Source organism: Coenobita brevimanus, chromosome 80 (assembly GCF_032717465.1).
Source record: "Coenobita brevimanus isolate Jiangsu-jjx chromosome 80, ASM3271746v2, whole genome shotgun sequence".
Lineage (NCBI taxonomy): Eukaryota > Metazoa > Arthropoda > Malacostraca > Decapoda > Coenobitidae > Coenobita > Coenobita brevimanus.
The window spans coordinates 17,854,311-17,871,297 of NC_137033.1; the positions used below are offsets into that span (position 1 = coordinate 17,854,311).

General features: G+C 46.3%; 1 protein-coding gene across 1 annotated transcript; it reads right to left on the reverse strand.

Annotated features, from left to right (window-relative positions):
- Nucleotides 1–5,402: 5,402 nt before the first annotated feature.
- w (eye pigment precursor family transporter white) lies at nt 5,403–16,459 on the reverse strand. The gene is made up of 14 exons (XM_080279683.1): nt 16,424–16,459; nt 15,234–15,374; nt 13,275–13,434; nt 11,598–11,836; nt 11,230–11,301; nt 10,863–10,961; nt 10,396–10,634; nt 9,674–9,857; nt 8,794–8,946; nt 8,463–8,594; nt 7,586–7,814; nt 7,207–7,312; nt 6,396–6,564; nt 5,403–5,653 (listed from the first exon to the last, which is right to left on the reverse strand). Exons 2-14 carry the CDS (start codon nt 15,276–15,278, stop codon nt 5,552–5,554), a joined length of 1,929 nt encoding a protein of 642 aa, XP_080135809.1. The 5' UTR covers nt 15,279–15,374; nt 16,424–16,459; the 3' UTR covers nt 5,403–5,551.
- Nucleotides 16,460–16,987: the final 528 nt, after the last annotated feature.

Here is a 16,987-nt window from a genome sequence, read left to right on the forward strand (position 1 = left end):
GTTGGCCCTAGGGACTGGGGCCAAACAGGTGTAGCAGACGGGCCTGACGTCGTAGGGTCTGCGGCAGGGGGAGGTCGGCGTTGACGGGTTGCCGGGCTCGCCTAGGGGTCCGAGGACTGCGGAAGTCTACCGGGGAACGCGCCGTCAGGTGTGGGCTGCGGCCTCGTCTCCCGCTGGTACCTGGGGAAGACAAGAATTTCCCGGGGGTAGGAGGTAGGTCCCGACTGGGACCAGGCCTCTGTTCAGGTGACACTTTAGGGGTAACTCCCCCGGGTGGTGTCCGGCTACTCCTGCAGGAGTTAGCTGGCTCTAGAGGACACACGGGGGCCGTGGTCTGTCTTACACTTATGGAGGGTAGCACAGAGGCGACTCTCTCTCTTGTCTTTATAATTGCCGTGGCACCAGGTTGATCGGTACTGGGACCCACTTGTGGCGGTGTGTGAGGGTCTCTTACCCTTAGAGTGGCTAGGGGCGTGAGCCCCGTACAATCCACTATTGGGCCTCCTGCCCTATTTGTTATAGAGGGCTCTCTTCCCTCATCAAAGGACCTCCTGTCCTGATAGTGGCAGAGGGTATTACGCCCTCGTGGCTCACTGTGGCAGAGGAGACAAGCCCCTCGTGGCTCACGTGGGTTACTGCGGCAGAGGAAGGGACTTCCTCGTGGCTCGCGGTGGCAGTAGGTGGAAACACCCCGCGGCTCACCTAGGGACCTTCTGTCCCGTTGGGGTGAAGTTGTGGTCGTCACCACAAGACTACGAGGGACTGACGTATCAGTCCCACCCCACTGTTGTCGAGGGTTAACCCGCCGTATAACTTGTTGCGGGTCTGGGCTCACCTGGTGTTGAGGTAGTTGCGGGGAGAAGGGGCCCAGGTCAGAGGTGGTCGGATGACCCTCTTGTCCCGGGTCACTAATCTGACCGTTATCTCCTCCTCGGGTGGTGGGGTGGTGGTGGCCCGGTGGTGGTGTGGGGGGTGGCGGGGCGGAAGGTCCGGTCGCGGGCATTTTAGAAAGGTTGCTGCGATGCCGTGGCCTCGCCTAACGACCTACGAGGTAGCAACATCCTCTTGAGGCAGAAGCTCCTGAAGGTAAAAGTGAAATGAGCATGTTCACTCTAGCAGGCTTAGGAAGTTCTTTCTTGAAGGGCTAATTAAAGCCACTCCCAATTGGTCTAAGAAAATTCTGATAAAGAAAAATAATAAAATCTTGATGCCTTTAGTCCATACTAGTACTCCACAAACACGTTAGGAATTTTTTAACGTTACCCCTATACGAAGAGTAACTATGGCACATGAAAGAAAACGGATGGCCACGAAGGATACACTATAATGGGATACGAAAGCCGGTTTGCGGTCCTGCGATAATTACTATTACTTTGATATGTCGCTTAGGTAGGCTACACTTAAGTCGGTTGATAACATCACCTTAGTTAGTGAAGTATTGTTCATAGTTATTCCATATATTTCATCCTCTAGTCATCTACTGTATGTTGCACACCGGAGAAGGACAGGACGTCACCCCATGGCCACGTAAAATGCCTTGGAGTGCACCTCATTGATGATGATGTCTTCCAATACCGAGTCATAGAGACGGTAAAGAAGGCCAGGGATAGCGGGCTGGTTCCTGAGGCCTTTCGCCTCCTGGGAACCAGAAATAATGCCTTCCCTCTGGAAAGCCCTGCTGCAACCCATACTGGACTACTGTACAGTAGTCAGCTGTGGTCATCACACAGGGTGACATCCAGAGTAACATTGACTATTGCAGGTAATATCTTTTGGGAAGGTTGGAACGGTAGGACTCTCTGCCTTAGTGGCTGCCGTGTAATTATTAGCATTTATCTGAACCCTTCTATTTCTTCTGGTCCATTTGAGATTTTTTCTGGGCCCTTTGATTTTTTTGACCACTTATTTATTTATTTTTTTTGAGGGGTTAATTTCTCAAGAATGTGGTCCCCTCAAAAGCCCTGTGTTCTCTGGCATCCTCTGCTTGATAGTGACATTGGTGGCAGGCGACCATTCAGAGATCTTGAGTTGGACACATTCTCCGTAATCACTTCTGGAGTCTTTCGTTGACAGGTCATTGCAGTTCATCATCATCTTCATCATCACAGTCAATATCAATCATCTTTAGTCATCATCATCATCATCACAGTCAATATCAATCATCTTCAGTCATCATCATTAAAATGCCCGCCGTGCCCGCCGCCGGACCTCCCACCTCACCACCCCCCACCCCACCACCGGGCCGCCACCGCACCACCACCCCAGGAGGACACAACGGTGGGGTTAGTGACCCCGATCAAGAGGGTCACCATGACACTACGATCCTGGGCCCTTGTTCCCCGCAATTGCCCCAACCCCAGGTGATCATGAAAAGGCAACTACATTGCGGGCGGAGCAACTGTCGTCAGAATAGGGATGGGACTGAACAAGTTTCAGTCTCAGGTAACACCGTATTGATGGCTTTTGTTACACCCTCTAGGGCAGGAGGCCCAAGGCTACGGCCTAACAAAGTGTACAAGGGTAAGGCGACCCAAGGCTCCGGCCTTAGTACACCAGAAAGAGAGAGTTGCCCCAGTGCATCCCTCTCTTGCTGTTCTCCCCTTCAGGAGCAACACAGCGCCGACGGTCTCTATACGTGGCGGGGAAGGAGCGGCCTTGTACGCCCTTCAGTTGTTTCTGATCGGACAGATCAGCTTCCGGCTACGGCCAGAGTACGTACCAGGGTAAAGAGCCCCTGCTACCGTACGTGTAGCTCTTCCCTATTACGGGAGCAACACCGCGCCGACGGTCTCTATACGTGGCGGGGAAGGAGCGGCCTTGTACGCCCTTCAGTTGCTCTCAGTAAGACTGGTAGGCACTCGGCTTCGGCCGGGACACGTACCAGGGTAGAGAAGCCCCTGAAGGTAGTTTCAGTTCGTACTGGAGAGAGTGTGGCCTCTATGCCCCTCACTCCGGCTTGTCCCATAGTACGGGAGCAACACCGCGCTGACGGTCTCTATACGTGGCGGGGAAGGAGCGGCCTTGTACGCCCTTCAGTTGTTCCTCGTACGCCGGGCAAGTTCACGGCTACAGCCAACGTACGTACCAGGGTAAGGCGACCCAAGGCTCCGGCCTCAGGACGTACTAGAGAGGACACGAGTGACGTGAGTCCTTCTCCAGCCTCTTTCCCTTGTGGAAGCCCTTCGTCACCACCCGGGAATATAGCCCCGGAGGAGACACTAGAGTGGTGGCAAGGCCCGATATCGGACCTACCGCCCAAGCCCGGGAGTTCCTTGTTCCTGCCCGAGTCCCGAAGGAGAAGCTGCCGCAGCCCAGTCCTGACGGCGCCTCTCCCCCTTGGCGCCCGCGGTCCCAGGACACCCAGGCCAGACCCTCCAGCTCCCGACGAAGGTGATCCTGGCTCCCTCACTCCACGGAGCCAAAGACGACAGGCCCAACTTCTCCGGCTGTTCGGTCCCAGTCCCGAGGGCCACCTATCAGGTCGAGGCCCCCAGACGAGAGGGCCTCCCTGCACCACACCGACGCGGCCTCAGCTCGAGGGCCGCCTATCAGGTCGAGGCCCCCAGACGGGATATGGGAAAATAGTGACTCCCCCTGTGTCAAGGACGAGTTGGGAAAAAGAACAGTGAACAGTGACTAAGTGAAGAACAGTGTAGTTAATAATAGTCCACAAGAACTCAGTGTTGGCAGGGCAGAGAATGAACTTTAGTGTAATTATCCAAGTCCCCCCATATAAGCGAACTTTCTGTGAACACATAAGGTAAAGGTGCGCGGGCCCGTCAAAGGCCTGAGAGTGAGTGTCGCCGTGACAAGGTGACTGTGTCAAGTGTCGCTATCCGCACCCTACCTTATTTATAGTAATATTTTCCCTACAGACTCCCAATCTTGCTTATCCCCTTTGTGAACCATTCAGTATATATCCTGCCTAAAAGTGACACATAAACAATACCATATATAATTTAAGATCTCCCTTTATGAACATTGTAGTGTGTACTGAGTGTAACTCTATTTTGTGGTGCTGAATATTAACTCTGTGTCTCTGTTCCCCTGTATCTCAAATATCACTCTGCGTTGTATTGTTACGGTTAGAATTAATGTAATAGATGTGTTAAGGTATACTGCCTGGTTTTTATGTCCTGTTCCTTTGTTGGTGCTTTGCTTCTGATCTAGAAAGAGGACCCCGCTTCAGTCGCTAGTGTTTTTACGACGAGAAGTCGCCTTAAAAACACCAGCATAACAATCATCATCATCATCATCATCACCTTTCTTTCCCACCAAAGGATGGAGTGAGGTAGGGTCCGGAGAACAGAGAGGAAAAGAAAATTAGATCTGACAGGGAAAAATTAGTCAGTATGTCCAATTAAGTGGGCCACATTCTCATCCACACACCAGTCAAGCCCATGGAATCCTGAATCAACCTCACAGCCATAATTATCTTCTTATTTATTTTATATTACGTATCAGCCAGAATCACATTATTATTTTCTTCCTATTAGTAAAAATAAGTCGTTGAAGAAGCTAATATTGCACAGTACCTAGTTGCAAATTAAACAGGAAATTACACAGGGAGGATATGAATAAAGGAAACGACACTTCAATGCTATTTTACTCACTACGTTACAAACACAAAGATAAAGCTAGTACCTGATTTCTCATACCATACAGTACATTAATGCAGCAAAATCAAGGAATCAAATTTCCTCTTCATAAGTGGTAAGTCGCTCAAAAAAGTATCTCGCTTTTTCCTCACGTTTTTTTGTCTTTACCATTTCAAACAGTGGACGAAACGTTTGAAAATTCTCTTCAGTAGTTTCTCGAGTTAGAATGTCTTTTTTTTTTCTTTTTTTTAATCCGTACAACATAGATAAAGAATTTTATATAACATCCATTAAAAGATATGTCTTGGGAAAAATCGCGAGCAGTTGGAACTATCAGTCACATGGTTTAATACTTTTTTGATCGAACTTAGAGAGAGAGAGAGAGAGAGAGAGAGAGAGAGATTTATGACTTAATGACATAATAATAGAATATGACGGAATTTCCTCAGCCTAGCACCACAAATATGAACAAATTTGGAGGAGGAGGAGAAACGGTAAATGCCAGTCCTTCTTTGACTCTTTTGAAGTGTAGGGGGCCGAGGTTAGGCTACCGTAGTCTGGAAAAATCAAGGGAAAATGAACTTTCTACGTCCATGTTGGCATTACATTATCAAAAATCCTTCAGTCGCCTTTTGGAGACTGGTGGTATGGAAAGAGAGTGCTGATATGAAGGAATAAACTTGAGCAGTCAACTCTTGGTCTCCATTTTGCCCCACCTCTCTTTGCTGTTTGTGATGTTCTGTCAGGGCCCCACATTCATCCATGTCCCGCCCTACCCTGCTCCACCTGTCCTATCCTGCCTTACCCCTGCTTTGCCCTGCCCTGCCCCACCCCACCCTGCCTCACCCTTTCTCTGCTCTGCCTCGCCCTCCCTTTCCCCACCCGTCGTCCCATTAATTGCTACTGCCTATTATGCCTTGGTCCCATTTGTCCCACACTTGTCCCTCGTCCCACTACTGCTTGCGGTAGGTCTTGGCGAGGAGTCCAAAGAAGGCGACAGTGCGGTATGCTATAAGGAGGCCCATCAGGCAGAACACGTCCACTGTGATGGAAGACTGGGGGAGAAAGGAAGAAAAAAGCTTGTTAACTTCATTGCTAAATAAACATCTTAAATAGCGAAGTATCATGAGTTAACGAGTGTGTAAGGTTATATATTTTTCGTATCACGTTCATTTTGATTTGGTTGTGTATAAAAGTGTATGAGTGAAGGAAAAAAAATACAAAGAAGCATTTTTTATTTTTTTACAGAACATAACGAAGTGAGTTTGTGAAAATGGCATCAAAATGTAGGAATGATAGGACGGCAGTGTCTTAAATGCCGTACCTGGTCGTAAATTTGAACGTTAGTAGGTTGTGGATAAAGTTCCTGGTCTTTAATAAGTTGTAAATAGGGCACATGGTCGTAAATGTGGTCATTAATAAGTTGTAAATAGGTTCTGGTCGTTAATAGGTTGTAAATAGGGGATCTGATCGCAAATAGAATGTGAATAAGGGCCCTGGTCGCAAATAGGTAGGTTAGGAAGTAGGCTCTAAATAGGATACCTGGTAATAGTGGTCCTGGTCATAAATAGGTCGTAAAAGCGGACCCTGGTCGTAAATAGGTTGTAAATAGGGATCTTGGTCGTAAACAGGTTGTAATTAGAGAGTCTGGTAGTAAATAGGTTGTAAATAAGGCTCGTGGGCGTAAATAGGTTGCAAATAGGGGTCCTGGTCGTAAATAAGTTGTAAATAGAGGTCCTGGTCGTAAATAGGTTGTAAATAGAGGTTCTGGTCGGACATGGACTGTAAATAGGGTACCTGGTCGTAGTGCAGGAAGGACAGAACCGCATTGCCGTCGGGGAAGCAAGTCTGGTTGGAGCGGCACGCGATGGAGGTGACGCCCCGCCACTGGTTCACCAAGAGAGCCTCATTGCCGTAGTTAAACCAAGATACGTACTTCAGCCACGTCAGCCAGGCGGGGGTCGAGCTGGAGGAGGGAGATCTTGTGTAGCAGAGACGTTGTTATGTAGGGGTTAGAGCGTAGAGTAGCAACTTTAATTATATCGCTCATAAGGAAGGAGGTGCATCTAGAAATATGCTATGTAGCGATAATTCTAACATCTAGGTATCCTCTCAGTTAACTCTTTCATCACGGTGGCGGTATTTTCTTTTCTTTTTTTGGTTATTCTTGCTGACTTGGACACATTCTTCAACTTTGGAAAGGCCTCTTGCAGTGAATAGCTTAGTTCCTTTACTCCGATTTTTATTTTTTTAAGTTCTTCCTGTATCTAAGTGATTTTATTCAGTTTACGAGAGGCTATTCCAAATAAATGAGTTAGGGATAGTTCTTATCAACGCCTTTACTTCTAGGGGACTTTTCTTAAGCTAAATAGAATCGTTTAGTAGTAGCAGTAGTAGTAATAGCAGTAGTAGTAGTAGTAGTAGTAGTAGTGGTAGTGGTAATTGTTGCTGGTGTTGTTGTTCTTGTTGCCCTATAAAAACTAGGTCATATTGCTGAAGGGTTAATGAATATTGCTTCTAACGCCTCCACTGAAAGAGGGAAAAATATTATCTGGCAATGAGAAACGGCTGTGGTATTGAGGGTGCACGTGTGTGTGACGTGACCCACCCGCTGTTGAGGAAGAAGCCGCCGAAGAGCATGAGAGGGATGATGAAGGGGGCGGCGATGGCGAGGGCCACGTTCAGGTTGCGGGCCAGGCAGGAGATCATGTACCCTGGAGGAGTAATACAAACGTCAGGGCGTGGGCGGTCATTAGCAACATTCACACAGCATGACAAATATTTAGTACTCATATTTGCCGCAGCTCACCTTTGTATGTATGTATGTGTGTGTGTCAGTTCCTGCAATTTTATGCACCCTTTGTGTGACAGTGAGGCAATGTGGGATTAAGGTGTGGGTATGTGGTGTATAGTGTGATGATGTGGGTACGTGGTGTAATGGTATGATGATATGGCTACGTGATATGATAGTGTCTACTAAAACCTACCGAAGGAGATAGCACAGTTAGCGACAAGGATGACGATGCCAGCACAGACAAGGAAGTTGACCACGTCGTCGGTGAAACCAACCATGTGGTAAGCGATGGCCACGAAGACAAAGGGGTAGATGACGTGGAAGGGCAGCTCGGCCACCATCTTGGAGAGGAAGTACACGTCGGTGCGGTACATCCCATTGAAGTGGTCGCGCAGGAAGATGGGCAGCTGAGCACAGAACGTCTGCAAAAGAAAATAGGCAGCTGAGTATAGAATGTTTGCCGGGGAAGATAAGGAGCTGAGTATAGAAAATCTGAGGGAGGATGGGAGGAGCATAGAACATCTGCAAAGGAGGATGGGAGAAGCATAGGACGTCTGCAAGGGAGGATGGGAAGAACATAGAACGGCTGCAAGAAAAACGGGGAGCTAAGCAAAGAATAATTGCAAAGGAAAGTGGACAACTGAGCACTGGACGTCTGAAAGGGATGTGATGGACTGCTGAACAGAAACCTCTATAAAAGAAGTTACGAAGACAGAAACTGCTATTATCACGGGTTTCATGCAAAACTATCAGAAAGTGAGAGCCCCGCGTAGACAATTTGTGATCTCATATAGAATTATGATATTTACCCTCAAAATAGGTATGTCAAGGCCACTCACTTTGACTCATGCTACTGCTGCTCTAAGTGGGTATGTTATAATGAACTCAAACGACTAGATACTACTGTTGTTTTCAAAATAGGTGTGTCAGATATACTCACATATGCATACAGCTGTTAACTCAAATCTGACCACTACAACACACACATACGTGTTCTCAAAACATATACGCCAAATATGCACTCACACTGACGCATAAATAGTGTGTACAGTACGTCGGAATGCACTCACACTGACGACCCCAAAGACGTTCTGAAATGTCATGTTGGTGAGGAAGAGGAAGAGCGCCCCGTTGATGTTAGTGATGCCCTCCTGTGTGAGTCGCTGCCCGAAGTAGATGGCCCCGATTAACAACGATATAGCCTGGAGGGAGAGAGACGGAGGAGACTAGAGATGGAGACTCGGAGATAGAAAGGGGGGGGAGAGTCTGGAGGCGTAAAATGAAGAATACAATCACAGACGCACGCTGGCGCGCGCGCGCGCACACACACACACACACACACACACACACACACACACACACACACACCATAACTCCAAAACCATACAGACCACCACGTACCATGATCTGAAAAAACCTGACTCTGATGAGCATGGGTTCCCGGATCACCTCCAGCCACGAGCGCCACAGCACGTTTTGGAACTGCGTCCACCAGGAGGCCTTGTACGGGCTCTTACGTACGTGCACGTCCCCTAAACTGTCGTACTTCTCGTCCTGTAGGTGAACAGGAGACACGTGAGAATGGCAGCAACTAAGGAAGGGAAAAGAAAAAAAATGGAAGATAAATAGAATATAGTATTTGCAACAAAATTTAAAGTAGTTCCACACGACGGATGACGATGTGAGAGGAATAAATTTTATTATTCAAGCTGCCTAAAGATGAACAAACAAATCCACACATTCTAGTAGATGATAACGGAAAGAAGACCCAGGAGTTAGATTATATTCTTGAGGTTTGTTATTACCGACATATCTTTGAAGATGTCCTTAGTGACGAAACATCAGGAATGAAAGCTAACTCTTTCAAGTCTTGTTTCCTTTTTACAATACTTCCATCTATCCAAAATTAACACTATATACGGATTCTGCTTTATACGCTGATGTTTCGTTCTAGCAAAACAGCATGATAAATCTGACAGCTGTTCTTGTGCCGCAGCTTGTCTTTCTTCACCATCCGTACAGTTGGGTCACATTCTTGCGGAAAATTGATGCCTGTGTCCTAGGTGGCATAGGAGGCTTCATAGCATCTCTTCTTCAGCGATTTATTCTACTTATTATACGTCATCATTCTCTTGCGTGTTATTAATATGGCTTTAATTTTGACTTGGTTTTCATCAATAATATACGAGAGAATACTATGGAGTAATGTGCAGAATAAACAGCTGAAATAGAAGCGTTACGAAATCTCCAAAGCCACTTGGAATACAACACAAGGACTCACTTCTGCGTTCTTGGAGTTTTCCTTCGCGGCCTTCTGCACACTGGCCGCTTCCTCTGACTTGTCGTACTCGTCGCAGATGAGGGCGATGGCCTTCCTGCAGCTGTCTTCCTTGCCGGGCTGCACCGCCAGGGTAGAGATGAAGAAGTCGGCAGGGTTGTAGTTAGGTGGGCAGGGTAGACCGTTCCTGGGGAAGGGGGACAGGCGAGGGTGATGTCAGTTGAGGCTGATTGGTGAGAGTGACGTCATGTGAAGATGTCAAGTGAAGGTCTATCTGTCTATCTATAGCCAGACGCCATAATCCAGTAAGAGGTGACTGTTTATCTCTGAGTTAGTGGTTTTACAAGGAGGGGCACTAACCCTCCATCAGCCCACTTGTTGACATGTAGGGAACAAGGTGACATAAACTGAAGACAGGTGACGCTGATATTGGGTGAGGGTGATCAATTCACTTTATTAAAGAGATGTGTTATACCTTTGGTCTGAATACATACACCAAATTAGCAAAAAATAGAAAAAAAAAAAATGCTACACTTGTCCTGCTGGTAATACCCAGGTGGTTCCTTACAAGCACATGGATATGGCACAACATTTTTATAGCAGGAAATAAATGTATTTATTTTGTAACGACATGATTTTCACGTGGTTGTAATAATGCTAAGTATCGACGATTATCTTGACCCTTGGAACATTGGGAGAACAAAAGCTACGGCTCGCGTCCGTACCTGCTAAAGAACTGGTAGGCGGCGTCCACCTCACCCAGGAAGGCGACTCTGCCCTCGGCCATCAGCAGGAGGCGATCAAACATGGCGTACACCTCTGAGCTGGGCTGGTGGATGGTGGAGATGATGGTCTTGCCGCGCTCCGCCATGTTCTTCATCACCGCCACCACATTCTGCGCCATGAATGAGTCCAGACCGGAAGTAGGCTCATCGCAGAACATCAGTGGCGGGTTCGTCAGCACCTGCACACGTCCAAGTTGGGTTCAAGATTACACCAGAACATTATAAGTCGAAAATGTTGTATCTTTATATGTGGCCGTAATTCTTTCAGTACAACACTACCTAATGCTGTCAAGTGTATTAAGAGACTAGGGAAATATTTAAGCATTTTTTTAGGACACACGGCACTTCGACAAAAATTTTTCACATGTCATCAATTCATCAAATAAACTACAGAGCCAGACACCAACCTCACAAGCGAAGGAGAGCCGCTTCATCTCCCCCCCAGATATGCCCTTGATCCGGCCAGGCACCCCGATCTTTGTGTCAGCGCACCGGAGCAGACCCAGCTGAGGGAGGAACAGGCACAGGCACGGTCAGCAAACGTGGGGTGTCGTCAGCTTAAAAGGCTTCCTAGCACCTCTTCCTTAGCTATTTATTTTGCACGCGTTACGAAGCACTAATTGTTATAAATCGATAACTCTCATGAAGTAGCCGCTACCATGCAGCAGTGTATATTATAGTGTAGTAGTTGTTAGATAGATAGACAGATAGACAGAGAGGTAGATAGATGAGTGTTAGAGTATTATGCTAGGGTGTCGTGTTGTGCATCCTCACCTCACTGATAACTTCGTCAACACGGGCCATACGCTGCTCATGGGACAGGTGGCGGTCCATACGCAACATGGCCTGTGAGAGGAATGGAAAATATACCTGAGTTTTATAAGCATGAGGTAGGGGTGCTGTTGTTGTTGTTATTATTGTTATTATTATTATTATTATTATTATTATTATTATTATTATATTTTTATTTCATTATTACTGTTGACAATATCATACCTTTCACTGTACACCCTGGAAGACCCTCCTTTAAGAGCCTGTAAAACCCACCTGGAAGAGCAGCTGCACCCTCACAGTCAGTGTGTCGATAAGGATGTCGTCCTGAAAGACCCTGTAAGACCCACCTGTAAAACTGAAAGACCCACCTGGAAGACCAGCTGCTCCTTCACGGTCAGCATGCCGATGAAGAGGTCGTCCTGCTGCACGTAGGCTGACCGGCTGGTGAGGTCGTCCGGCTGGACTCGGCTGCCGTTGACGAAGAGATCGCCGGTCACTCTGAGCCGGTCGTTGTTGCGATGAGTCAGCACATTGAGCAGGGTGGTCTTGCCCGCCCCCGAGGCGCCCATGATGGCCAGCAGCTCCCCTGGCCGGCACACCCCACACACTGACGGAAAAAATGCACGTGAAGGCTACCATGATGGCCAGCAGCTCCCCCGGCCGGCACGACCCACACACTGACAGCAGAAGGCTACAATTGGGACTTATCCACTTTTGGCATGTTTAACCCTCTCATTACACAACTTTCCACATGCATATTTCACTTTACGGTGCATTCTTTACACCATTCATACCTCGTCTCTCTGTACCATACACACACCAACCGCACACCACATGCTCTCTGCACCATTCACACACTGTTTCATACACAACATCCATCAGTATTATGTCAGTCTTTGCTCATAGTTGGGTACAGTGTGTGTGTGTGTGTGTGTGTGTGTGTGTGTGTGTGTGCATGTTTTACACTGTCTGACCGAATGGGGGGGGGAGGGTATTCTTAATGTTTCGTTTAGAAGTTAGAAAAAAAAAAAAAACAGGGAAGGGATAATTACTCCAGTCCCTTGCTCCTTCCGCCATCGCTGTGACGGTGCTGCCACTACGTTCTTTTCTAGTTACACCACCTCCGACTCTGAAACAACATGACTGTGAACACCTAACAACATTTTCAACCAATCAGTGTTTCAGCATTTCAGTGTAATTTCAGTTTGGCCTTGGCTGCTGAGTGTGCCGGGTGCGAGTTCCTTAATTACGATCTTGTAAAACTGAAGAATAATTTCCACATGTGCAATAATTTTAAAGATTATTAGAGTCGGGATGAAAATTTGAAATAGTGTGAGGGAACGACGCCGTACCAGTGTCAATGCAGGCGCTTCCCTCCTTCCGTAACGTCCTTTTCATTTCCCATTTTCCCCTCTCATCCCTTTCCTCCTCATCCTCTCCCTTTTCCCTATTTCCCCCCCCCGCCTCCTAATCCCCTCCTCTCCCTCCCTAGTCTATCCCCCTTCTCCTCATCCCTCCCTCCACACTCTTCCTTCCCCCCTATTCTCCCCCCTTCTCCCTTACTCTCCAACCCTTCCTCGCTTCCACTCATCATTCTGTAGTATATAGTTTCTCCTTGCCTTCTCTCTCTCTCTCTCTCTCTCCCCTTTTGGTCCTCTCCCTCCTCACCCCATTCCTCACTATTCCCTCAATTCCTCTCCTTTCACCTCCAGTCCCTCCCTACCCGTCCCCTCCTCACCCCTCATCTCCCTACTCCTTCATATTCTCATTTCTTCCCTTTCTTATCTCTCCATATATTCTCTCACCTCTTCTCCCTTTCTCTCTAAGTCCTCCCTATCCCTCCATATTCTCCTCCCTCTTCTCCCCGTCTCTCCTACCCGTCCTCACCCCAACCCACCAGTTCTTCATATCCCTCCATGTTCTCCTTCCTTCTCTCCCCGTCTCTCCTACCCCTCCTCATCCCAACCCACCAGTCCACCCTATCCCTCCATATTCTCCTCCCCACTCTCTCCGTCTCTCTCTCACCCCTCCTCACCCCAACCCACCATTTTTAAGTATGTGCTTCTCCCTGGATTGGTGCCTCCTGTGCCTGAAGATGCCTGTGCCCCTCGACGCCTCAAGGGTCGTAAACACGTTGACGTTGTGCCAGGTGTACGTGATTTGGTCTGACCCTTCCACCACCACGGACGAACTGTCGCTCCCGTTCTGGCCAGGGGAAAACAGGGACAGTTAAAGTACAAGTGAATGATTGACAGGGAGTTAGAAAGACGGTATAATGGAGGGTGACTGACAGGGATAGAGCGAAATAAGAGCAGTATAAGTGACGAATGGTTGCGGCGAGAAAAGGGACACTATAAACGACGAGTGATTGACAGATATGGAGTTAAAAAGGTACAAGTGAAGCATAACTGATAGATAAAATAATGTTGAGTGTAACAGACGGATGAATGACATGTAGAATTAAAAACCGACAGTATAGATGAAGGATGATTACGATTTGGTATGAAAAATGGACAGTGTAAATAATGAATGATTGACAGATGTGGAGTTATAAATGAACAATATAACAGAGGAATGATTTGACTGATATAACAAAAGCTCATCGAATTTCATGCAACCACGACTCAGAAATCAAGCTATAGGAGTGTCACAGTTCCGTCAGATGAAAAAAAAAATAATATAATCCTTTTACTTTAACTAGGCCCAGAATTTCGTCATTTTGCAGGCTATTTCTCATAGCTCAGTGGCAGAATGAGACAATGCTACGGCTTACATTCTTCCCATAGCACTTCTTCATGACTAGCATCATATTCTAGTGTTACTCTTTTCTTCCATCATAGTGTTCAAGGGAGAGAGATGGTAAAGTTGGGCCAAGTTAGGATAAAAATGGTACAGCTCAGCATGTGACTTTTATGAACAGCTTAGACACAATGGGTGTGTGTGCTCATGTGTTCTCCTCTTCCACTGTTAGCCTCTGTGATCTCCTTCAAGCCAGCTCACTCACGCAACGCCACGTGTGTGTGTGTGTGGTTATGTATTGTGTGTGTGTGTGTGTGTGTGTGTGTGTGTGTGTGTGTGTGTGTGTTTTATGTATTCTGGATGTAATTGTGTGTGTGTGTGTTTTATGTATTCTGGATGTAATTGTGTGTGTGTGTGTGTGTGTGTGTGTGTATGTGTGTGTGTGTGCTTTATGAATTGTGGATGTATGTACGTGTGTGTGTGTGTGTGTGTGTGTGTGTGTGTGTGTGTGTGTGTGTGTGTGTATCAAGACCACTGGACAGCCACAACAGCGCCCCATGATGCTCGGCTTCCGTAACTAAAGAAAAATTTTACTTAATCTGAATCAAAACAACACGACAAGATTAAAAAGGGGTCATAGTGGAGAGGAGGTTAATGGAGGGTTTTTGTAAGGTCAGTTTAATTATATATCTGCTAGTGTCAGACGATTTTATTCAGCTCAGGGAAGATGATTTTTAGTACGACGTTATATGGTAATCTCTTCTTTAATTGGGTGTCTTCTGAGGTTATGGAAACACACACACACACACACACACACATCACTTATTAAATCCCATAACGCTAGTAAAGGGATTAAAGCATGTTTGACTCTTCCCCCTCCCTGCTGAATGTGCAATGAAAAGTGGTATGCAGGCTAAAAGCATCCAGTGCTCACAAGTGCTCCCTTAAACGACGGCCACAGTCTCTCTCTCTCTCTCTCTCTCTCTCTCTAACTCCCTTCATCATTGGACCTCCTTGCTGAGTAAAATCGTCTGGTAGTGGCCCGAGTGAAGAGATAAACACATCATGGTGGTGAAGGGGGGTTAACTAATCCTTTCACTACGATGGCGAAATTGTTTGTGTTCTTGCTATCTCTAGACGATTTTACTCATCTGTATGCTAGTCACGAGGCAGGATGAAACATATAAAAGTCTATATTCTCTGGTTGATGCAGGGAGAACACAAAATAAACACAGAAATAGACCATTTTGAGAAGCGTACCGTACCTCACTCTCAGTCTTGCTGATCAACGACATAAGTTTTGGCTTCATCTTGACTTCCTTCGTCAGTCTTCAGCTTCTTGGTATTTTCCTCTGTCCTCTTAATGGTTCCTTAATCCCCACTTCTGTTCTTCAATTTTGTCCTTCCTATTAATAAACGAGACATCACTCTATTTCCCTTTTTTAAACAATATATTTTCAGCGCTCTTTTTTTTTTTTAATATAATGGCGTCACAAACAGGACAGAATCGGATATACTGCCCATTTGTAGGTGGCATAAAGGCTTCCCAGCACCCTTTCCTCAGCGATTTATTTTGCATATGACATCACAATATTTTCCTGGACGTTATTTGTATCGTTTCAATGGATGCGGCTCGTTTCGTCATCACTCCGTTTGGCCACCTCATTTTGGACCCATTTCGTAACCCAAATCTCACCTATTTCGTCCATATTTTGCATAATTAACAAAATAACTATTCTTGCACCTTCCGTCATTGTAAGATGGAGAATAACTAGCACATAGGATAAGTTATAATGTACAAAAAAATCGCTAAGGAGGTGTAAGGAGCTTAAGAGAATACGGCCTCCAGAGCACAACCCTATATTAATTTCCAGCTTAAGTGTGGTGATGCTTTATTGCTATTATTACTACTACTACTACTACTACTACTGCTGCTATTATTATTATTATTATTATTATTATTAGCTATCAGTATTTTCGGCTCAGGTTCCTGCTCTTCCCGTAGTTGCGTGTGTCCGTGTTTTTGACGAAGAATACACACACACACACACACACACACACACACACACCTTGTCCGTGGCCAAAGAATATGCCTTGTCGTGATAAAAAAAAAAAAAAAAAAAGGACTTGGACAAAAAAAAAAAATATCCGTAACTTGAAATTGGCTCCCTGTTATTTTTTCATTTTTTCTTGAAGGGAAAAATTTTGCTGGCTCCTGGCCTTTGGTTCCTTCTTCTTTGCATAAAAACAAGAAAAACTAAAGAACGTCTCTTGTCCGTGATCGATATTTATAAATGACACCTTGTTCGTGGCTAGGGTGTTTACAGTAGAAGTCACTTTGTTCGTGGCCAGATTATAGAAAAATACACCAAGTACGCTCTGTCTGTTGCCGAAATAAATAAACAAATAAAAATAAATAAATGCGCCTTTTCCGTAGCCAAAATATATAAAATACACTTCGTCCGTGGCCAAAGAATACACTGTGTCCTTGTGTGTCTGTCGCCGGAGGAGTGTGCAGCTTGAGTCTACAATACTACCTAAGCTTTGGAGGGAGAGTCACGCTCCACACACACACACACACACACACACACACACACATTCTCTCTCTCTCTAACACTACTTTGAGCCCCTTTTCACTTCCATTCGACCCAGATTTTCGTCCTTTTGCAGCCTATTTCACGTAGCTAAGTGGCAGAATAAGACAATACTAAGGCTCTCTTTCCATAGCACTTCTTCGTGACTGCCATCATATTCACTTGTTAATATATTGCTACAAGTCAGCATTCAAGATGGAGAGACGGTAATCTGGGGCCAAGTTTGAGCAAAAAGAATATAGTTCTGTACTGCATTGGCTCAAATATATATTTTTTTTTTTTAAATTCTGTGCAGAGTTATTCCGACTCCCATTAACTCCACTTTTCTGCACCTATCACTCCCTTCCCTTCCACGCCCTTCTCCCTTTCCACCTCCCTCAACCTCCTCTCCCCTGTTTTCTCCCCTCTCCTTTCCCTTCTCCCCT

Coding starts and splice junctions, on each gene's coding strand:
- w (XM_080279683.1), bottom strand. CDS start 15,278: ATGAAGCCAAAACTTATGTCGTTGATCAGCAAGACTGAGAGTGAG. Junction 13,435..15,233: donor TCAGCAAGACTGAGAGTGAG/GTACGGTACGCT, acceptor TCCCCTGGCCAG/AACGGGAGCGACAGTTCGTC. Junction 8,595..8,793: donor TCAGGTTTTTTCAGATCATG/GTACGTGGTGGT, acceptor CTCTCCCTCCAG/GCTATATCGTTGTTAATCGG.